Source organism: Primulina huaijiensis, chromosome 1 (assembly GCF_012295235.1).
Source record: "Primulina huaijiensis isolate GDHJ02 chromosome 1, ASM1229523v2, whole genome shotgun sequence".
NCBI lineage: Eukaryota > Viridiplantae > Streptophyta > Magnoliopsida > Lamiales > Gesneriaceae > Primulina > Primulina huaijiensis.
This window is the reverse complement of record NC_133306.1, coordinates 25059081-25081741: the sequence shown is the minus strand read 5'-3', so window position 1 is coordinate 25081741 and position 22661 is coordinate 25059081. Positions and strand designations below refer to the sequence as shown.

The 22661-nt window shown below is 32.2% G+C and overlaps 4 protein-coding genes across 4 annotated transcripts; all 4 read right to left on the bottom strand.

The window, feature by feature from the left end:
- Window positions 1-1828: 1828 nt before the first annotated feature.
- LOC140970719 (glucan endo-1,3-beta-D-glucosidase-like) lies at window positions 1829-2995 on the bottom strand. The gene is made up of 3 exons (XM_073432601.1): window positions 2837-2995; window positions 2135-2354; window positions 1829-2030 (listed from the first exon to the last, which is right to left on the bottom strand). The coding sequence occupies exons 1-3, from the start codon at window positions 2900-2902 to the stop codon at window positions 2005-2007; spliced, it is 312 nt and encodes a 103-aa protein (XP_073288702.1). The 5' UTR covers window positions 2903-2995; the 3' UTR covers window positions 1829-2004.
- A 2974-nt stretch (window positions 2996-5969) lies between these two features.
- On the bottom strand, window positions 5970-7331 carry LOC140967556 (uncharacterized). The gene has a single exon (XM_073428194.1). The coding sequence runs from the start codon at window positions 7053-7055 to the stop codon at window positions 6312-6314; it is 744 nt and encodes a 247-aa protein (XP_073284295.1). The 5' UTR covers window positions 7056-7331; the 3' UTR covers window positions 5970-6311.
- Window positions 7332-8250: 919 nt separating this feature from the next.
- On the bottom strand, window positions 8251-13588 carry LOC140988170 (rho GTPase-activating protein 1-like). Its single transcript, XM_073457145.1, has 5 exons — window positions 12870-13588; window positions 11022-11142; window positions 10744-10863; window positions 9428-9658; window positions 8251-9017 (listed from the first exon to the last, which is right to left on the bottom strand). Exons 1-5 carry the CDS (start codon window positions 13295-13297, stop codon window positions 8451-8453), a joined length of 1467 nt encoding a protein of 488 aa, XP_073313246.1. The 5' UTR covers window positions 13298-13588; the 3' UTR covers window positions 8251-8450.
- A 4791-nt stretch (window positions 13589-18379) lies between these two features.
- On the bottom strand, window positions 18380-22166 carry LOC140988163 (glucan endo-1,3-beta-glucosidase 14-like). The gene is made up of 4 exons (XM_073457134.1): window positions 21872-22166; window positions 20110-21140; window positions 19886-20024; window positions 18380-18626 (listed from the first exon to the last, which is right to left on the bottom strand). The coding sequence occupies exons 1-3, from the start codon at window positions 21915-21917 to the stop codon at window positions 19968-19970; spliced, it is 1134 nt and encodes a 377-aa protein (XP_073313235.1). The 5' UTR covers window positions 21918-22166; the 3' UTR covers window positions 18380-18626; window positions 19886-19967.
- Between the last annotated feature and the right edge of the window lie 495 nt (window positions 22167-22661).

The following is a 22661-nucleotide window of genomic DNA, read 5'->3' as shown; positions in this document are numbered from 1 at the left end:
TTGATTTTGTGCATTAGATTACTTTGACCAAATTAAAAAAAAATTCGAAACGTTTTGTTAATATTTCAACACTTTTTACATATAAATAAAGGGAATAATATTAGGGCAGGTCTTTCATCAAAAAGTATGTGGGAAATAGAATTTTCAGTTACCTTTAAATGTTCGTAAATAATGCTATTTATGATGTCAGTATAATTAATTATTAAAAAAAAAACAATAAGGACTTAAGTAATTAATCTAACCTCTTTCGATAAATCTTGTGTATTTCAAAATAATTCATATTGTGTTAAAAAAATAGATTTAAAATTTTAAATTAAAATATACGGAAAAGAATGAAATTTAAACCTCCATCCGAGTAAATAAGATATAAAGTTTTGTTTTGTTTTGTTTTTTTTTAAAAAAAAAACTAAGTTAATTCATTATCCAAATTCCAATGTACCAAATTTCTAATTCTAAATGCATGTATTCGTTTGGACAAACACTTAAAAAATGTTTTTAATGTTTTATAAGTGAAAAATAATTTAAAAAATGTGTTGCATAAGATTTTGGTAAAAAGTTTATAAAAATATTTTTTGAAAAATTGTTTTTTAAGTATAGTTTTTTTTAAAAAAAATAGGTGAGAGTTGTTTTTCGGTTTTTTTAAAAACTCGGGTCATATTGATCAAATCGTAAATCGATAAGTAAAAAATATTTATATTGATAGATAAAAATATTTTAAATAAATAAAAATTATTCACATTCAACTGTTAGTTCAAAGAAATTTTTTAAAAAAAAATCACAACCATAAATTATATAATTCACATGGTTCTATGAAAAAATTTACACATTTCTATAAAAGTCAAACAAAATAAATCAATAAAATGTTGTGAAAATCTTTAAAGATCTGTTATATTTTACAAAATAAGTATAAATCTATCAAATTCACAAAAACATATTATTAAAAAAATCAAATCTTTGCAAAGAATTCACCCCCTTAATTTAAAAAATGTGTAGAGTACCTAAGTATTTATCGAACCTTTTAATTGACATTTCAGTAATATTTCACTAACAAACACAACAAAGAGTCAGTGACGGTCACTGAAAGAGTAGCTTTTTAAAGCATCTACAAATTATTTTGATAAAATTGGTATAGTTTTGTTTATATCCAACTATGGTGAACAACTCTTTTTTCAAAATATTATCAGATCTACAAGAACTACTTAGGGCTTGAAAAACAATTACTCGACCGTTTTCTTCCAGATACAGTTCGAAGAGCTGCAAATATTTTGAATCTGAGGATTCATTCTTTGTTATAGCCGTGGTATTTTAGTTGTTTGACTGAGGTTCTCAACCGCTATAAATGATATTAGGAGTTTCAACTTAGGCAGTGGATAAGACTTAAGATTGAAGTGAGTTGTTACAAAAGATTTGTAAAACTAAAGTCATATAGTGAATTCATTCCTAAGTAGAAGAATGAGAGATGTAGAAGGAATTTGCATTCGAACTTCTGTTTATTTTATGTCATTTATTCTATCGTATTTATTTATCTTGCTGACATTTTATATTTGAGTATATAATAATCAAATGAATCATTGGACCGTTCACCTCCTTATAAACATAATAACGATCGTAACAATTTTCTTTTCAGAATTACTTTAATCGAATTATTCGTAATATTTATATTATTGTATTATCAAGGAAGGCAAAGTTACTAGCCAATTTGTTGCTTTCATTATGTAGTATTGTGTTATTTTAACAATCATTTTCCCGTTTACAATTTTGGAAAATCTATGTTTTCACGCAATAAACTTTGGTCTTGAATGTTTTATTATATGTTATTTAATTTTTTATTACAAATTAAAGTTTCTTTATGATATACGGAAATAAAACTATAACCAGCATTCCATTCATTTCTGTAACATGGATTTGTTAAATATAACACATTTATTTTATCTATATAAGAAAATATTTGATTTCAACCCTTTCGACTTTATTCAAGAGACTTCGCTTTGATCCAAAATCCATTCAAGGGTATTTGCACTTGCCGTAAGCTGCAAAGTAAAAGAAACCAAATAAAATTTAATAAATTTAGTAATAATTAAAATCACACAAATAATCAAAATAAAATAAACATTTATGGGAACGAATAGCTTACATGGATCAGTTAAGGTTTTGATGGCAATGGCTGGGCACTCGTTGGTTTTCCTGTAATAATTGCTAAGAGCATAGTTCAAATGGCTCTTTATAAGGTTGGGTTCATAGCAATCGCCCCCGGGCTTTATCGCGCTGCAGTCTAGCCTTGCGCAACCTTCGATCAAGTAAGTTTTCATTTCGGATTCTGGCACGGAGGGACTCACCAAACACCAGTCCTTGCCCTACATCACCATCGATCAAATTATATATGATCGTCGGTAGTGTAGATTATATAATAAGGACATTTTTGATAAGATGGAATGAGGTGATCAGTCTTTTATCGTATACCTAGTAATCCACACCCCTATGTTACTTAATTATGCTACAAATTTTTGCATGTCTATACAATTTATTAGATAGACAAACATTTAATTAAATCATGAAATGAAAGAATATTTTAATAAAAATCCGACTATTTTTAATATTTAATGAATTTAAACTTTAGTTCTGTCTACATAATTAATTTAAAATATAAAACTTTTCGGTGATTTCAGGATAGATCTAGTGTACAAAGTAAAACTTAGCATGTAATACCAAAAGAAATTAAATTTTTTTATGGCAATATTGATAGATTTTAAAAAAAATTGTGCCTAAATGACATTAAAAATTAAGCGTCGAATTTGCTCGGAAAAAGAAAATAGCATAAGTTTTTTTGATTTTGTACCTTGCAAACATTAAAGAAGAGAAGCAACCAAAGGAATGAGGAGGAAAAAACACTTAGCCTCGCCATTAATTTGTCAGGGCGAAGTTCTCTCTTTGTTTTTTTTTTTTTTCCTTTATTTAGTTTGGGCTCTGTTGCTTGTTCTAAGCTTACTACTGTTGGTTCATTGTGTCTGTGTGTATGTACCAGGAAATAATATCATCTTTATAGCGACAATTTAGTATCAGATTATGTGAATATTTTTTGTATATACTGTAATATTTAGGTATATATATTTGAACGTAATCTGGTCAAAATAATTTCATTTGGTTGGTGCCATAAATTGCTTGGACCCAATGACATACATACATATCACACGTACTGTGTAAGCGAAATAATTGTATACAAAGAAAAATATTCTATAATTATATATATATTTTAATTCGCATATACTTTATTTAATTTGAAAAGAAATGATAATAATATAAATATCTATAAATATGTCGATTATTAAATAATTTTTATAGGAAGAGGGATTAGTATATAAGGTAAAATTAGGGAAAACGAAAGTTAAAACAATTGGAAGTTACAAAGTTATCTACAAAGGTTTCACCAACACTATTATTTTAGTCGTGACATATATGATGCGTGCGATTCGTAAAAAATAGAAAGATATATTTTTTAAAAAAAGTTAAAGTCATCAATTTTTGAAATTGAAATGACATTAGTGAACATATATGATGAAAATTTATTTATACATATGACCCTGACAATTATTTTTATTAGTATTTCTATACATATATTGTATGTTTGTATGGTTTTTTTTATTGATTAATTAATTTATAAAGTTATTACAGTATTTTGGAAGATTGTCCATACCGTCATCAACTTGTCGGTCTTGGGATCTGAACAGTAATAGCATATTATTATTATTATTATTGGGCTGAAATGCCTCCTATATATTTTTTGTGTTCGATTATAAAATGTCAACATCCTGTAGACGTATAGTTTATGTACACGCTTTCAAATACTATTATTCATTATTTTATGTTAATTTTTTTAAATATATTTTGTGAGTTGAGTCTTGTTACATTCAGAGCAATATTTTCATATATTTTAATATAATATGTTCAATTAATCATTTCATAGGTATCACATATTCCTCACATATTCCTATTTTATGGTAATTTTGATTCAATGGCACAAAAAATCAAGTGAAGAATATAGATACAATCATCATTAATTTCGAGAGAAACTACACATGTATTTTGAAATAACATTATTTATAAAACTTATATTTTATTGGCAAAATTTTATAACTATCCTGTAAATTGACGTGTATACATTTTGTGTCCTCTAATCTGTAAAAAAAAATTCGTCTTGACGCAACAAATTGACTTTATTTTAAAATTTTATTTTTTTACAGTGTTCATACGACATTTGATACATCAACATCTTACGCTATATCAAATATTTTCTACATTATGTCAACGATATTTCTCCAAAAAAAGTCAGCAATATATGATGTTACGCAAATTCGCATGTAAAAAGAAAATACTAAAAATGCACAAAAACTTATTTATGGTACTAAAATCAAATTTTGACTAATTAAAGAGCAAAACCCTTTACAATATGATTTTTCAAAATTATCTTATTTTATAGTATTAAATGTACAATAATGTTATCTAATTTTGATCTCTTTTATTAGAGATGTCAAAACGAATCAGGGGTCAGGTTGAACCAAATTTTTAACGGGTTTAAAAAATATCAACCCAACTCATCTATTTTATGCGGTGGTGACATGCCTAATCTATTTTATGAGTAATATGGGGGTTGGGACGGGCAGCTCCGTCATTTCTACAGGTTGCGAAATTATCAACCCGACTCACTTTTTTTTTTTTACAGTGCAGGGCGAACCGACCAACGAGCCTAATTTATTTTGACGCCCCTCTCTTAGTGTGTTTTACAAGTTTATAGAAAATACTATCACTCTAACACCGTAGATATGATAAGTTACGGCTATGTCCTCGAACCGTGAGTCTAAATTAAATATGCTCCTTTTGATTCGATGGGGAAATGGAGTTAAATGAAGGAAATATATAAGCAAGATTATCTAGAAAAATTGCATGGTAAATAAATTTTCTAGAAAAATACATGGAAATAAAAATGTACCTTCATTCATTTCCTTGTTATCCGATCCTGTATTTTCTAAAATACCATTTGACTTGATTAAACATACAATATTAATTTGTTCCATGTTTAATTTATTATTTTGCTTTCATGAATTACACCTTGCTCGAATAATATTTTAAAAGATGTATTAACTTTTTGATTTTTTTTTAAAGAATAATAATACAATATGATGGGAAGGGGGAATGGGTTAATGAGATCCTACAGTGGCGCATTTACCTTTTACGGATCGAATAATCATTATCGGTTCATACATGTTATATCCATGCTTAACCCATATTTTTTTTCTCGGAAAATAACGATGATCATTGGATCTAATTGTCCCCGTGGTAGATTTAACTAAACCGGGCCAACGTGGGAGATTCCCTTGCCATGTTAGCTAGTTCACGCATGCAGATAGGGCAGTGTTCTCCCTGTATCGTCGAATTTTCCCGTATGATAGTCAGTCATCCTGAGACCCCCCGCTTCTAGTTCTAGGGATACTATCCAGTCTCAAGACTCAATGACCGGGGAGTCCTCCTACTCGTACTCTTGCCATTTCATTTCACGACTTTTTCATTTTTTTTAACTGGGATTCGATAATGGCCCAACTGACTGATATTGACCTAATGAATGTATGTATGTATATTCAATATGGAGTATGGACCACTGCAGCGATCATTTCATTTTCATCGATGTTCTAGACCGTTCTTTTATTTTGCTTCTCGCAATAATTTAGTCCCACGTCATGCTTGAATTGATTCCAAAGAACTACGTACGTCCCCAGTATTCGAGGTAGCCATTTTTATACAATCAAAGAACCATACTTTCGTGGGCTTAAATCCCGTGCTTGGCACTTCATATCGATGATAATTCACATTTCTTGCAGGCCATACATGTGGCATACGTTTAGAGTTCCGACCAACTAAAAATATACAAATTTAAAAGAAATACACACTATAATCATCAAAAACACAAAAATTCTTGTTTGACCACCTGTCTCGACCTAAAAATATTATTTTTCATGAAATTATAAATCAAATTGTACCGGATCGAGATCGACCCTTTTCACGGATGTGTAGACATGATTTGAAGAAATTATAGATATTCGGAAGAAAGGGAATAAGAGACCTATTTCAACTAAAAAAATCTAAACGAAATTGATCGAAACGAAATTTTGAGTTCAGATCCAATTGAATCAAACCACTTCCCAACTAAAAACAAGAAATGGATCCCCCACGATGGAAATCAATTTCTTTATTGGTTCCTTGCATCCTGGATATCGTTTCCACGATTCCTGGAAATTTTATATATATAAGAGAAATTGAAATCATGAACTGGAGTACTGGTATGTTTCTGCATTGATCTCTTGTTCTTCATCCGCGTACTTTTCTTCAAAATCTTCATCAAGAATTTCATCATCAGACTTAATAAACTGCAACTTCAAACATCCATTCTCGCGGCATGCATGTAAAAGTTCCTGAGTTGGGATCCTTATCCCCTTGAGAATAAATCTGCCATCTTGCTTGTATGATTTGAAGCAAACCCCAGGTTGTCCACTCCTGCCAATACAAGAAATCGGTGGAGGGAACTCCCCTCTATTAAAGCGATAGTTTTCTGAGGATTTAATGTTTCTCGTGATAACCTTTCTGTCTTCATGTTGCTGATAATCGTTACGACAAGCATTATCATTGGTCAACAAATCGTCAACATCATCGGAACTTTCGAACCCGAGTCCTTCTGTGCATAGAGATAAGCTATCATTGTTCTTGTAATACTGCTTTCCCTGGTTGAAGGGATAACAGTAACCTGATGTAAAGAGCTTGTTTTCATGCTTGTCCCGGTCAAGATCATCATTCCCGGCAAAAAGTGTAGAATTCGAGGAGGATTCTGGTAAGAAATGAACATGGCTTCTCTCTTTGAAATGCAATTCGCCGAATATTTCGGTGAAGGAAGAATCGTCAATAGGTTTCGTGGATTTGATCTGTTTCCATGATGAGAGTGATTCAAGAAGTGTTGGATTTTCCAGCAGTGGCTTCTCAAAGATGTGATCTAGGCCACCACAGGTTGCCATGGTTTTAACTTTTCAGTGCTTTCTTAGTTATTTTCTTGATGGGAAAAAAGTAGAGATGGGAAACAATACGATATCTTGATGATTGAAAGTGTGTGTGTGTGATCATGCACAGGAAGGTTATGAATTAGTAGTTGCTGATAAAGTCAAGGGATGAGGCTATTTATGCAAGTTGGGGAGTGGAATAAGGATGGGTGGTTATGGAGCTTTTGAATGCGGTGTTCACAATTTTTAAGATTCTCTATCTTTTCCTTATCTTCGGCCTTTGTTAAATATTAGATATATGCGTCAATATATTTCACTACGTAGTACCTAATTATATAAATTCTTTATATTTTTTTGATTATTTAGAATTAATTTGGTTAATGCTGCGGTGGGTTATCGTAGATCCAATGATCATTATTGTCCTAAACATGTCATGCTTCACTTCATATGCAAAAAAAATTTAAGCCAACAATGACTAATGGGTTTATCTTAAATATAATGCCCCTGTGGGAAGATGAAACTCAACATCTTCGTTGATAGACTAGGAGTGCGCTCAAATTTTTTGTTGGATCCAACTTGACTAGTGAAAGTGAATCAGTTTATGTTATTTCCCTAATATGCTATTTAAGTTTCAATGACACTAGTTGGCTTCTTTTTTTTTCTTTTTATATCAAACTGGTCGAACAAAACTAGCAAATAATAGTTGGGGGTAAAAAATCTTTCTCACAATTATCCTATTATATGTGATTATATAGTTGTCGTGGCGTGTCGATTTTTCGATATGACATCAACATTTTCTAAAACCAAGTGAACACTTTGGCAAAAAAAAAAAAAAAAACCAAAAGTCATAACCTAACATACGGACTAAAACACAAAATAAACAAATTTAGAAGACATGTTGAGTAGTGCTTGTTATGCACGCTCAACTTGGATGTGGATTGGCAAAAAAACATGAATCTTTGACATCAATATCTCATAACACTACATTGGGCATCAACTACCATATTTTTCAATCTAGAAAAGTTTAAATTCAATTCCTGTTTTTAATTTTCAAAGTTCCAGGCAGAAATCTTACATTACATAAAGCAACCAGAGATGCCGACTACTCCAAACAGTATCTACAAGACTGTAAAAATCTAGAACATGATTGCCTAGTGGTTTTATCACTTTAGTGTGTGAATCACATTCCATGTCTCAATCGTGGTCCTTCATGTGGATCGAAAGAAAGTAGTTCTAGATTCAAATTGAACGAATCTCACGACTTAGAATTCACAACACATATTAAGAAATTTCACAGTAACAGTAATAAGTAAAAACATACCAGGTTTGGACATGTTTCACTCACTTTAGAACTGGATAAAAGGAAGCAATCATAAAATCAGTCAGCGGAAGGAGATAATCTTGAACTAGTGTTCAACACCAAGCTTCAAACCGTTCGATTATTGAATTTATACGGCTCAAATTGCTTATTCCTTTGTTCTTGTCATCAGTTTTGATGGACAAATCTACAGCTTGCAGGCTATCAATTCTTGATTCGGGCTTTCTCAGGTTGGAATTGCTTGATTGGCCTCCTGTTTTGATCATTTTGTTCTCTTTGATAGCTTCTTTTGCAGTGGAAACTCTATACACTTGATCAGGAGTTTCACACGACACATCATCATCAGATTCTTCAGTTGAAGTTGAGTAACTGAGATAATCTTCATCAGATATGTCTTCTACATGGTTTGTCTCAGAATCGGAGTCTAAACCAAGGACCTCGGCCAAAAACTCCAGAATTGCCTCTTCATTCGGCTTAGCAGGATTTTCATGACCGAGTAGTGAAGAAGTCTGATTTCCATCATGATCCGAAGGCTCGACGTCAGGTGTAGGAGCTGGTTCTATCACAGAGTCTTCTCTTTCTCGTAAAGTCTTCTCTATAAGTGTCTTAAGGAAGTTAATCACTTGAACAGCATACATCAAAGCAGTCAGTGGATCGGCCATCTGCAAAAACAAAAGTGCAAATGTGATATTTTTTATCATGAAACCGAAATTCATTAACAAGATAGCAAGTCAGACAGTACAGTACAACTTTGTTAAAGAACAAAGGAGCTGCAAATGTGATGATGTGATATGCTATGGATGGTGTCTGGTTCGAGAAATTTTTCTGGGAGCCAAAAAAAAGCCTTTTTAAAAAAAAAGTTTTTTGTATTAAATTCCCTTAGAAGAAAAATAAAACAAAATTAGTCAGCCAAACAATGTAATGCTTCTATTTAATTTCTTTCTACAAAATAAAGAGAGATGTTCTTTAAGTACTCAACGGAACTCAAAAAATTGATATATCTAATCCAGAAAATGATCTTGGAAATGACACCATGAGCTGGATCCATTTACGACATACTACAGCTTCATACCTGTGTCATGTTAGGTGCAAACACCATTGCTATGTTTCGAGCATTCATCTTATTTAGATGTTCCTTTAGTACAACATCAGCCATTAAATTGATTGCCCAATCCAACAACGATGCTTCTGTTGAGGGTAGAAGCCTTACGAGGGCATCACAGTCCTCTTCTGACTGGCATTGCATCACCTGCTCAGGTGAAAGAGAATCCAGCACCCCTCTAGGGAGTTCTCGGAACCAAGCCTATAAGGATCGCATGAAGATGTCGTTAAGCTAAAAATGCGCAGAAGAGAACAAAATTAACTTCAATTTTTAGTGAAGGCTATCTGAGCACACACGTGTTCTTTTTCTTGAATACATAGAACGAATTCACGGAAATAAGAATTCAACAAAGAAAATATATCAGCTGAACTCTAAAATAAGAAAAGTATGTAGTGTGAACATAGAGACAAACAATAACCAGAGGGTTTAAACTTTATTTGTCACCGCCTTATAACTTTATAAGGGAACATAGTTGTTAAGGGCATAAGACACACTGAGACGCTCAAAGGCCATGAAGCCACAGGCGCAAGGCGAGGCACGCGTCTTACTGAAGCAAAGCGCAAAATTTTTATTTTTTAAAAAAATATATTTATATTAGAATAATATATTAAAATACGAAATAATTAAGTCACAAATGTCACTCAAAATAAAAAATAATTAATAAGTTCATAGTAATTAGTAACATGATTAAAATTCGTCAATCATCCAAATCAAGTTCATCTTCTTTAATCGAATCATCTGAGTCCCCAGAACTTTTGGAGTTGTATTCTTCTTTGTTTTCATTATTTTTTTAATCAACATCAATTTCTTCATAATCTTCATCCAAAATATGTGATCAATCTTTTTCTGGTTGTTATGAATGTAGATGCTCTCACCTGAAGAAATCATTCTTTTGTTCAGCGTTCTCGTCTTCTTATTCCAGCGTTGGGTTGTTAGGGTTTGGCTTTGGGTTTGAGCCTTTCATTTTAAACAAGTAATTAAAAAAATTCACTTAGATGTGCTTTAAGTGCGTCTGAATGGCCTTTCAAGGCTAGACCAGGCGAGCGTCTGGGCTCACCTTAGTGAATCGTTGTGCCTGGGTCCTCGCCTGTTGGCGCCTCTCGCCGTGCTCGCCTTTGACAACTATGTAAGGGAATATATCTAAGGACAAACAATATGAAATCTTTGCTATAACCTACACAGTTAAATCGTATCTCGGCACGGTCATGATCTTTGTTATATTACAAAATCCAATTTAAGATATATTTATTTGATTTCTAATGGTATCTTTCTCAAGATTTAGTTACCTTGATCAAGCCAGCCAAACAGTGTACATCAACGCCTTCTGGGATCACTCCCCTGTTTAATTGGTCCCTCACATATTCCTCTTGACTGTTTCCTGCAGTTATTCTGAATATACCTTCTGCCTGCATACATAATTCCAATAATAATTGTGTTGTAACAGTACATAACCAGAAAGAGCAACCACAATTATATTTTTGGCCAATGTTAGTTTATTGTGCATTTGGTTTCCCTTGATGTGGTCTTTATTTTTATGATCTTTACGACAAACACTATGATGCACCTGCAGGCCACCTTGGGAATACAAATGCCTCTGCATAAGCAGGAGAATAGTTGGAATGCTATTACCACGTGGATCATAAGACAGCTGCATGGACTCTGTAGAAACTCCAAAAACAGTGGCACTGTGCATAGATTCCAAAACCAAAAGTTCAGAGTGGAACTATGTTAAAACTGACAATGATAGAGGTGAAAATCACAATGATATACAAAGTACCAAAAATGTGCACTTTCAGGATCAAGAAATTTTCAATTATTTTACTTAGCTGCATAATCTACAAAAAGAAAATGTGGTAACATAACGCACTGATATTTGAGCTATCATTGAAGATTTATCGGGGATGCCATCTGAAAGAGATTCGGTAGAAATTAAGATAACCAACAGTATAATTAGAGCAATTCCCTTCAGAATAGACCAAAAGTAACAATTTAGGGGTGACAACAAATGGTAGATTACCAATTCACAAAAACTATCTTTTGTTATTTCACAACAAACAAAAAATACTAAACGGCCAATTATATTGAAATTTCAAATGCATATTGAGATCATTTATACTGGAGTTTGAGAGATGTTTAGTGAATCACATAAAACAAGCACGTTCCAGTACTAAACGAGCCACGTGGAATGAAAAGCTCATAAGTTTTATCGAGACAACTTCTCCTATTGCTCTTTCAAAGAAAAAGAACTAAATTATAACTGATGAGAATACTTATTCTTAACTGCATCAAAAACCTCTATCAAAGTCATATGATATGAAAAAATATCTTTAGCTGGTTGATGAGATCAAGAATTTGACACATCAATGAACCAAGGATTTTTAACAGGACACGAGAAATCATAACCCTGACTGAAAAATTAACCTCAAAAGTAATTGGGATTCACCACCTTCTAGAGTAAAATCTCTGCATTTAGAGAATTTAGTGTCAAAAATTACTCTATTTCTTTGAACATTAAAAAATTACTAGATTTGATAATCTGAATCCATTTTCTTTTCACCAGTAATATATATTCACGCAATGCAACCAAGTCAGGAAGAACACTAACCAAAATACCAAGTCTGCAATGAGTTGAATAAATATTTGCGAGAAAGTATTAATGGAGATAAAATATAAAATCATTCGACAGTTAACAAGTGAAAGCAATATTCATAGAATAAAATTTATTACAGCTTCCATAGTAAATGTAGACATATAATCCAATGAAAGTAGCCACCTATGAAGCAGACATGAAAGCAGTTATCACAACACTTTGTACAACTACTTTTCAACTAAAATCTAAGGCAGATAATTACAAGTGTCGTTACAGGTGATGTGGGAAATATCGAGGATTATAACAATTATAATCGTCATCCATTTAAAGTCCATTTAAAGTCGTCGACTAAATCAACAGCAATCTATCATAAATATCAAATTTTTAGTTTGAGGGACACAAACAGCACTATAAATTCTGAATTTATGAATCACAAACAGCAAGGAAACCAGAACATAGATTGACAATATCAAAGGTTTGTTAGGGAAACAATTCTATTTCAGAACACGATGCTATAAATGAGTCAAGCAAAACAAGGAAAATTAGAGAAATATAGTTATTCACAGAATTCTTGCTGATAATCCGTTCTGCACTAAAATGAGCACATTCCAAGTCGTAAGTTATTTTCATACAATGTGTTATAACTTGATAATCCACCAAAGATGGTAAAGTTCCAAAGAAATCGGATTATTTACCACGATACATTATGCATTAATTATGCAAACCTAAAATTCAAGAACACCATAACGATTGTAACACTGAAATATGAAAAACTAGTCAAAATTAACCTAAATTACAGGATTCACACGAGAAAAAACAAACCTAGCACTAGGAGCCCTCCTTGAAACCTCAGGTTCAAACTCAACAGGCAACCCCAAGAATCCATTAAACCTATCAAAAGTAACATGATTAACATGCTGTACATCGGAGGGCCAACCGATCTCCATAACCTCACCACCACCACTGCCACCGGCTCCAGAAAAATCAGCCCTCTCCGTCTTGCAGGCCACCCAAAAACTCTTTCTAAACAGAGTAACTAGAATGGCCAGAAAAGATAACTGATCCCTCCTCTCCTTCTCCCTCTTCTCCCTCGCCGCCCTATTATCTTCCTCTATGTTATTATCCCCCGCCAGCCCAGAAATCACCTCATCACCCAAATATGACTGAGTCTGAAACAGTGTGGCATTGTGGGTAGGCGTGGATATTGAAGGAGAAGATGACGAAGAGGGGGAGTGGAGCACCTCTGTCATCGCTATAAAAGTTGAACGACTCAAAAAAAATGAGCTCTTTCAACACTTTTCCTGCTAAGATTCTTTATTTATTCAAGAAAAACAGATGGGTTCGTTTTTTGATTTCTGAAATTTAAAAAAAAAACTCTAAGACTGAGATTTGCTGCGCAATTAAAGAAAGAAATGGTCTTTTTTGATTAAATGGGGGTCTGCTTTGGAGGGAAATTTCAAGAAAGATTTTTTTAAGAAATGTGGTGGATTGGAAGTCGGAATTGGTGGAGTGGAATTGAAGGAGTGGTGAATGGTGATGGCATCTAAGACGTGACAATCATGAACAGAATTATTTAATTTTTATTTTTTTAAACTGTTTTTGGCTAGATTTTGGTTCTGCTGTCTTACCATATTATATTTTTAGACGGTCTCACAAATCTTTATCTGTAAGACGAGTCAATCCTACCGATATTCACAATAAAAAGTAATACTTTTTCATGGATGATCCAAATAAGAGATCTGTCTCACAAAATACGACTCGTGAGACCGTCTTACACAAGTTGTCATATTTTTAATACAAAAACTAAATTATGTTTCACCTATTTATGGGTAATAATGAAAACAAAGTAAAATTACGGATACATTTCAAAAGTAAAAGTATGATTAATTATTCACCAAAAAACATAAATATATTATCAATTGTATCCAGAATTATTTGTGAGACGAGTCAATCATATTTATATCTATAAGAAAAAATAATATTTTTTACTTAAAAATAATATTTTTCAAAAATAACTCAAATAAAATATATGTTGATATATAAAACCGTCTCACGAGTTTTTCTAATAAAAAAATAGATATACAAACGAATTACTTTCATTGTGATGTCACGATTTTTTATATTCATATTATATACAAAGTACGAATATCTTAATAATCTTACTTTGTGACATCAATTGAAATTTAACAAAATAATCATGTTTTATAAAAATATTGTTTATTTAATAAAAATTACCTTACTAATCTATTTTATAAATTATAACTTACTCCAACTATTATATTTCATCCATTTAAAATTTTAATAAAAAATTCACGCATTAAGTTGTATCACTATTTCTCTTAAAAAATCACACTGAACAATAATTACAAAATATAAATATAATATCCAAAGTAATTATACAGCCTAATATAATTATTAATGATTTAAAGATTGTACACTAAAAAAACAAATAACCCTACTCAAAAACTGTTATAACCAATTGTAAATAATCTTATAAAAACCTTTGCTAAAAAAATATTAACACTTAAAAAATTATATATTAACCACTGTAGAAAAAGAAGGAAAGAAAAATTGTGAAAGTACATAATATGTGGACATTAATTACCACTATAATTGACTGATTGATTGAGCTTAATTGTTACTTTCAACAAAAATTATTGGACTGTAATTAAGAGATTTTTCTTATTCGATCTATTAACGTTTGACTTATATTAATTGATGGATTAATGTAAGTTTGAGTCATTAGTTAGACTGCATTTGGATCGTTGAATTTGAAGTAATAAATTTTAAGTTCATAATAATAAATCCATTTGTTTGTTTTGACAAATTCACTTGTTAATGAATTTTAAATTTCAGATAGTAATTTTTTGAGTAATTATGGTATATTTCAAATTCATCTAAACATGAATTTTCTTCAAATCCAAATTCTTATTTCCAAACACAACGTTAGATAAATCTTATATTAATGATCTCATTCCAAAGTAAATGGTTAAACTCGAAAAAATAGTAAAATTTGGATAATTTATTATTAATAATATGTAGTACAATTCTAGCTCGGACCCATTTTTGAGCCCGTTAATTGGGTTTAAACTCACCTCACAACCTGTTGATTTAGACCCAATAGAACTTCATGTCAGGTCTATACTATTCATTTTTGTCTTTGTTTTGGACCCCTTTATGTTTTTAGCTTCCATTTTGGATGTTGATATTGATCTTATCCTTTCTTTTCTTTTCTTTTTTTTTTTATTCTACGATGGTTCTTGTTTTAATATCTTTTCATTACTGTTAGTTATTATTTGTAAAAACTAGATTTTTCGATTTGTCACTTTGCGATTTGGATCATTTATATTATTAAATTTCATTTTCTCCATTATACTTGATTATGTAGTAGTTTGTTTTAATCGCAAAACTTGTAATATTATTGAGATTAAGAAATATCTTTGGTTATAAGATTTACAAACCAATAAGAAAAATCATCGGGCTTCCAAACAAAAGAAGTTTGGTGAAAATAGCAAAAGACGTCGGTGAATCTGTAACCGCGTTCGTTGTGCGCCGAATGTGATTTAAAATGGTTTCGCTATGTTGACTCAAAGGTCGTCTGATATATAAAATATATGTGCCAACATAGCTAAGGTCCTCTTTTGGTTGAATGACTGCTTACACCGAGAACTGGCTGCCATTGATATCTGAATGAAGATCGTACCTAAGGTCCTCTTTTGGTTGAATGACTGCTTACACCGTCAATAGAGAGTCCGAATTTGGTTGATAAGGAGGTTATGTTCCCGTACGATCTTCATTCAGATATCAATGGCAGCCAGTTCTCCGTAGACGACCGAGTGAGGTTTCCGGATTTTCTTCCTAAAAGCTATCATTGGTTGGCCTTCATGGTTACATACCAGTATACCACTCGCTCTACAGCAAAGTTGTTCAAGTTATCATTATAAGTTGCATCAACATCCAGACTTAACTCGATTATGTAGTAGTTTTAGTACACATAGCGCTGATGTGATGCCAACATGATTTGTCAGATTAGCACTCCAGCGAAAAAATGACTGCAATTACCAAAAATTGAAAGATACACGATTAAAACTAAAATTTGTCAATATAGACGACCAAAATCACAAATATAGAAATATAAATGACCAAAATTATCAATTTTTTTATTATGAATTTACAAATTTCATGAACTCTATGAAAAATGTGGAACTAATAATAAAATAATGGGAAGTGGAAAAGATGAAGAGGAAAAGGAGAAGAGATCAGGGGGAGAATTATTACGCTCGAAATTTATGTTACTGGTGTTAGAAATGTTAGAACTCGAAGTAAAATTAGATTTGTTATCAGTAACATTACAATGTATCTTTTTTTATGATTTGATTGTAATTTAGTGTCAGGTAATATTACCTGCATGACATATGGACAAGTTCTAGCTTATATGATTGTCGTACATTAGGCTTCGAGGACTCAAAATGAACGCTTTTGTATATCTATACGAGTCTAGATGTAGCATTGATTCGAATGTGTCTGGGAGTGAATATGACGAGAAAATCAGAAGAAAAACGACTGTAGTTTCCCACTATTAGATATTACTAATGCTACAAGTCATGCACGTACGTTTTTCACCTTAGAAGTTGAGTGGCCAATGATGCATTGTTTTCCTCAGATGTTGCCTTCGGGTTAGACAGACGTGAGTGCTTTGCAATGGCTTCTTGCTTCTGAAGGCCATCTTTGGCAGATTTGACAGACATTTTTGCGGCATAGATGATCTTTGAAGAGTCGAATTCTCGCCTCGACTTTTCTGTCTAAACTATTTTCTGTATTCCTATGATATCACCAACAAAATTACCATACACAATTGATTCCTTTTAATTTGTTCGCCATTTTCGAGTCGGTACTTAAAGTGTTGTGAAGGTGAGCAACTATTGCAATGAAGTTAGTTAATTTCAACATGTGGATATGCTCGTGTGAGAACAGAACAGCTTGAATACGAAATATTCCTTAATAAATTGTCCTATTTTTTGTGACCACAACCTATGTGCATAAACTGGAAACTAATACATGGAAGCAGGCATCACTAACAACTTGCAGAGCAGATGGCTATTTTAGTGCTCTCCGGCTGAAAATTATACACATTGTAATTTAATTAACTATTATATTAAAAAAAAAAGAAGCAAAAATAGAAGTATATTATTTGATATCTACTCACAAAAATAATAATAATATTTAATCAATTTATCATTAATTATTAGAAATTATTATAAAAACATAATTTCAATTTAACAAATAATATTTTGAAATAAAAACTATTGACTAATATACATTATCTTGCTCTAGTCTCTAATAAAAACTATTGATTAATATACATTATCTTGCTCTATTCTCTAATAATAAAAACTCGATATAAAATTGAGTGGTTTGAAATCTCAAGTGTACCCTGTCTCATCTATCAATTCGGAAGACAAATATTAATTGTAACATAAAAAATACTAGTTATATTGGTTTAATTCAATTTTTTGAGAGAGATATATATATATATATCTCTATAAATTTGTTTTTTTATTTTGTCTTTTTGTTTTAGGAAACTCACCAATTTATATATTACCTTAATGAGTTATTTTAGACATTCTACTTTATTCTATTTGGTGTTCAATATAATAGAATAAAAAAAATAGTCAAGAAAACGGAAGTATGTGATGGATATCCAAAAACGTATGATTCCCATATATAGTTTTATTTTTAATCGAGATTAGGATTATTTAAGCACTGTATTTTCTTATATTTGAATTTAAAAACGATCTATTTTGGTTAGAAATTTGGCGTTTAAGAGAATAGAAAATTTCAAAAAATGATATTCACCTCCTCTAACTATTTTAAAAACATAAATAAATGATCAGATTTTGCAAATAAATTTTAATATAAGTTTAATCCAAATATTCAATTAAATACAATATCGAAGAAAAGACATCTTATATTAAAAAAAATAAAAAACTGAATAATTGCTCATTGACTTTATGAGCACATTTACCTAGTGGATATCAGGCTAAGGCTATGAGCCAAAGAAATAAAATAAAATAAAATAAAATAAAATAAAATAAAATAAAATAAAATAGTAATCGATCAGCTATTCGAATCAAATACGTAATCATCTTCCGACCAATTATAGCACATGGAATAAATAAAAACAAAGGAAAAAAGCAGTCCCAAGTTCACCAGCCGACCATGTTTGGATTCTGTTACTTTCTTATTCTATTAATAATAATAATACTAATATTAAATTATTTAACAACTCAGATATCATATTTCGATAACTATCAGAAAAATACGCGTGTGCATGTAACTTGAAAAAAATAGGATATATAATTCTGATAGGCCTAAAGTAACTGATGCAAACTGGAAATTATAGTGTACATAAATCAAATCCTACTATATGAAAAGTTCAAAGCTCACTAACTATTGTAAAGTCTGAATGAATAAGGGTATTCGATAAAAGTATATTTAAATTTCCCAAAGAATAAAATCTCCTAATCTGCTGCATGCAAAAACCACTAAGCCACTGATGAACACATTGTCGACTTTACCCTGCAACCACAAAAACATTGATCTTCAAACATGGAATTCAACTCAAGTTAATGTAATCTTTTAATAGAAGAAAACAACAAGAAGTCAGAGCTGCAGAGTTGAAATTCGAATAGGTATTATCTGTCGATTCATTTTTTTATAAAAAAATGAATTTCGAATTGGAGAGATGGTCTATGCCAAACAAGACAGAAAGATTTGTTATATCTTTAGTCATCTTGTTTTGTTTATCTACACACACAACATGACAATTTTCTTTTGAGTAAAGATCAATTATTAATTAACAAATGATACATTTAAACCATGTTTAAATCAAGAATAACGACAAAAAAAGTTAGATGATCAGTTCAACATTATCTTGCCAATTGCAGTTGAAATTTGGTAGTAGATGCCATCAAAAGAGATTTGCCCATTTCTCTATCTTATCCTACTTAATCACTGATGTAAGACTCTACAAAGAAAAAATGGCTAACTGGGCTCCACGATAATGAAAGCCATCATATAGACACCTTTGTGGTTCAAGAAACATATTGAGGTACAGCCAGAGGAGGATCCAAGAAATCTAGGTGCAAATGGGGGTTGAAACTAATAAGATTTTTTCGTTTGCAGAGGGACGGTTGCACATGGGACCACTGGTTACATCTCCGGAGTAGGTTGTCCAAGAAATTATTGAAATCCCATGAAATATCTAGAACAAATGAATCTAAGATCGAATTCAAAAGAATTTCGATATATGAAATGGTGTTTTGGAGCTTGAGAAGCCAACACCGTCTCGGAAAGTAAAATGACATAAAGGGCAGATATACACTGTAGACCTCTCTATTCCGCCCGTCATTAGGATGATATTGATACCATAGAAAAATAATATATCTTGCTTAGCTTCTTGGAGATGCAACATAGAAATAAATCTCATTTCATGATGTAGGCATCAAGCTAGAGATAAAAAAGACTAGATTTTTTTATTAAAGAATAAAAATTGCACAATTTGGACTGCGATGGAGGTTTCTTTCATGACAGAGGCTTGAAATGGACTTTTCTCAAGAAAATACAAAATATATAAATACCGTCAAAATGAGATTCATTTGCATTATTGCAGAACATATCCCTTTAACGCTTGATATTTCTTGAAGGGCGAGTGTGGTTGGGTAAATCATGACTAAAACTCAAGAAACGAACTTCCACACCAATAAAAAAGTTGGTTGGCCCTTTTGCACTTAGTAACTTCAAAATAAGAAAAGTAGAAAACTATTTAGGTAACTTACCTCCTAAATATCCTTGGAAAAAGAACTGGAATGATTAGCATTTTCTTCATTCCGTTACGGTGGTGAGACAAATCCTCGGCTATTAAGCACATAATGAAAATGCCATGGAAAGAACAAAACAAATGAAAAAAGATATGACCTGAAAAGTAAGAGAAACATTTGTCAAACCCATATAAGTAGCTAAAGATGCAACACAACACGAGTAAATTTACACATTTCCTTACGTTTCTTTCCGAAGATGAATAATCCATGCGCGGGCGAAATCCTTGTAAACCAATGTTATAGACAGGAGTACCATCAGGATAGTATAATCCATAATTCCTTTCAGACAAAGGACCAGTTTTTAAATCCTCGTTAAATAGTGCAAAAAAGTATATGTCAACAGGTACTGATGGTTTTCCCGGAGTCCCTTGACTTTGCTCTATCCGTCTGAGCAAATTACCGTTATACAGTCTAGCATTCTCTGGTGTCGCCCCCACCTCGTTCTGATCCCCTTTTGATGGCCATCCGGTCTCGGAAACTTTAACTTGTATATCTGTATGGCCTAATGCTTTGATTGCTGAATAAACGGAGTCAATCTGTGCATATAACATGTTATCATAATGCAGATTCGTTAAGGGATCAATCATCCCAGAGTTTGGCTGGAAAAGTGCATAGCTCAGTGAAATCTGCTCCGGATCATCCTTATAGGCAAAGAATGGATATGCGTTAATAAGGAATGGTGAGTCTGTCTGTGCATGAAAATTGAGAATACTCTGGATATATTCAGCAAGATCTTGTCGAAATGCACCAGCGGAAGGTGGGTAGGAGTTACTCAAGATTCCGAAAGAGTGAGCTGTCGTCACAAATATCTCCTTGCTCAGCCCGAGATTTGACAGAGCCCCATAAACAGTTTGCATCGCTGGGATCAAATACGACTTTAACTGAGTGTCGTTGCCTGTAAGAACCTCGTTTCCGACAGTGATGCACGTTATCTTAGTTAGGGAAATATAAGGTTGCACACGCTGCTGAATCCAAGATTGAGCTTGAACAGGATCCGTCATCTTTTGAAGATACTCATTTCCTAGTCCTATCACAAATTCAACATCTGAGTTTGCGAATGCTGATAAAACATTCGGATCCGCATCATAAAGTTTCACTCTACTTATGTTGACAGATTTAAGAAGATTGGCAACACGTGATGGGGGTGGTAGATTGTTGGCAATCTGGCCGTAATTGATTCCCACTCCAAGTCCCCGGACGCAAACTAATGAATCTGGAAGCAGGTAATGATCTCAATAATGGATAATACCGAAAAAGATAAACAGAATCTATACCATTTTACAGGAATTGCTCCCTAAAATCAAGAAACATAATTCCCACGTACCTTTAAAAATAATGGTACCACTTACAAGCAATGAATCAACAACAACAACAAAAACACACAACTTGTAGATTTGAATTCAGACGCCATCACTATCAATAAACATTAGGAGAATCAAAGACATGCACAAAAAAAAAACGTGTTTTCTTTTTAATCAAAGAATCCACAGCCACTACATCTCCTTCATTGGAATCACCGACTCATATCCAAAATTTCTACAAAACCATAATATACTCTGCAATAATTAAAGAAGTATTTAGCCAAGAATCCTGGAACTCGAAAACACACAGTGTCTGTAAACATCCATTACAGTAACATAAAAAAAGATTTTAAAAAGAAATAAAATAAATTGAGAGACACGATAATAGAATAAAACCAACCCTTTTCCCAGAAACTCAAAATCCAAGAACCCATTTCTTAACTCACCTGTGTTGATTTTTAATGTGAAAAATATCATAAACAAACACTAACCTTTATACATACAACTTACAACCAACATAAACACAATTTTCCCGATAAAGAAAAAACACAAACACAATCTTTCGACCAAAAAAAAGAGTCTTTTGCCGATATTGAAACGTAAAAGAATAAAAAACACACACAAAACAATGTGAACAAAGTACCTGAAAAAGTGAGGAGGAAGAGGAGAACCCAGAAAAAGGTGGCCATAGCGATTTGCTGTGCCAACTCTCTTTGAATCTCAGCCACGACGCCGCTTTATAATCGGTTGTCTCTGTTTTATACGACGCGTTTATATAATAAATAATTGAAATTAAATGGTATTAAATTCCGTGTCTTCCTCCTGAAGGGAGCTAGCTAGTCATCTACACAATGTGAAACTGAAATGCTAAAGCGCCATATTTCGTATTTCTTTTTCCTACTGTAGGTTTGGCAAATTCCCCTTGAAAATGGAAACGCCTTTCCACTGGTTTACAGTTAAGAAGATTAGATAACCGACATGGTCCTACGTTTCCAATTATATCCTCACATTTTCCAACAATGACCTGTGATTACGTTTCTTTCTTGGCCTTTGTCTAAAATCTAAAATTTGAAACCTTTTTTCTATTTCAAGATTTGACTTTTGCTTACCCCCCACCATTTTCTTTTTACCTTCTTTTAGTACCACTTACAGCATGAATAAATCATAGTTTTTAGATACCTAACATATATGGAGTTGATAGGCTAGCTTCGATGCTACATGTGAGGTACTGCCTCTACATAGTTTGGATGGATAAGATTTACACACATATGTGATTTTAAAAAAATTAGTAGACCCCATGTATGTGTGGCTAAATTTGGGTCATTGATTCTATCATGAGGTAGTGTCCTTACATGTAGGATGGAATCAACCGAGTAAGATAGACTCCCTATTCTACTTACCTTAAAAATCCATGTTTAAAATAATTTATAATG

Excerpts from the sequence above, each read along its gene's own strand:
- LOC140970719 (XM_073432601.1), bottom strand. The coding sequence starts at position 2,902 with ATGGCGAGGCTAAGTGTTTTTTCCTCCTCATTCCTTTGGTTGCTTCTC. Across the intron at positions 2,355-2,836 it reads TCTTCTTTAATGTTTGCAAG|GGCAAGGACTGGTGTTTGGT; the intron begins GTACAAAATCAA and ends ATGGTGATGTAG. Across the intron at positions 2,031-2,134 it reads CAAAACCTTAACTGATCCAT|CTTACGGCAAGTGCAAATAC; the intron begins GTAAGCTATTCG and ends TTTACTTTGCAG.
- LOC140967556 (XM_073428194.1), bottom strand. The coding sequence starts at position 7,055 with ATGGCAACCTGTGGTGGCCTAGATCACATCTTTGAGAAGCCACTGCTG.
- LOC140988170 (XM_073457145.1), bottom strand. The coding sequence starts at position 13,297 with ATGACAGAGGTGCTCCACTCCCCCTCTTCGTCATCTTCTCCTTCAATA. Across the intron at positions 11,143-12,869 it reads AGGAGGGCTCCTAGTGCTAG|TGCCACTGTTTTTGGAGTTT; the intron begins GTTTGTTTTTTC and ends ATCTATGCACAG. Across the intron at positions 9,018-9,427 it reads TTGCACCTAACATGACACAG|ATGGCCGATCCACTGACTGC; the intron begins GTATGAAGCTGT and ends TTGTTTTTGCAG.
- LOC140988163 (XM_073457134.1), bottom strand. The coding sequence starts at position 21,917 with ATGGCCACCTTTTTCTGGGTTCTCCTCTTCCTCCTCACTTTTTCAG. Across the intron at positions 21,141-21,871 it reads CTTCCTCCTCACTTTTTCAG|ATTCATTAGTTTGCGTCCGG; the intron begins GTACTTTGTTCA and ends ACCTGCTTCCAG. Across the intron at positions 20,025-20,109 it reads ATTCATCTTCGGAAAGAAAC|GTCATATCTTTTTTCATTTG; the intron begins GTAAGGAAATGT and ends CTTACTTTTCAG.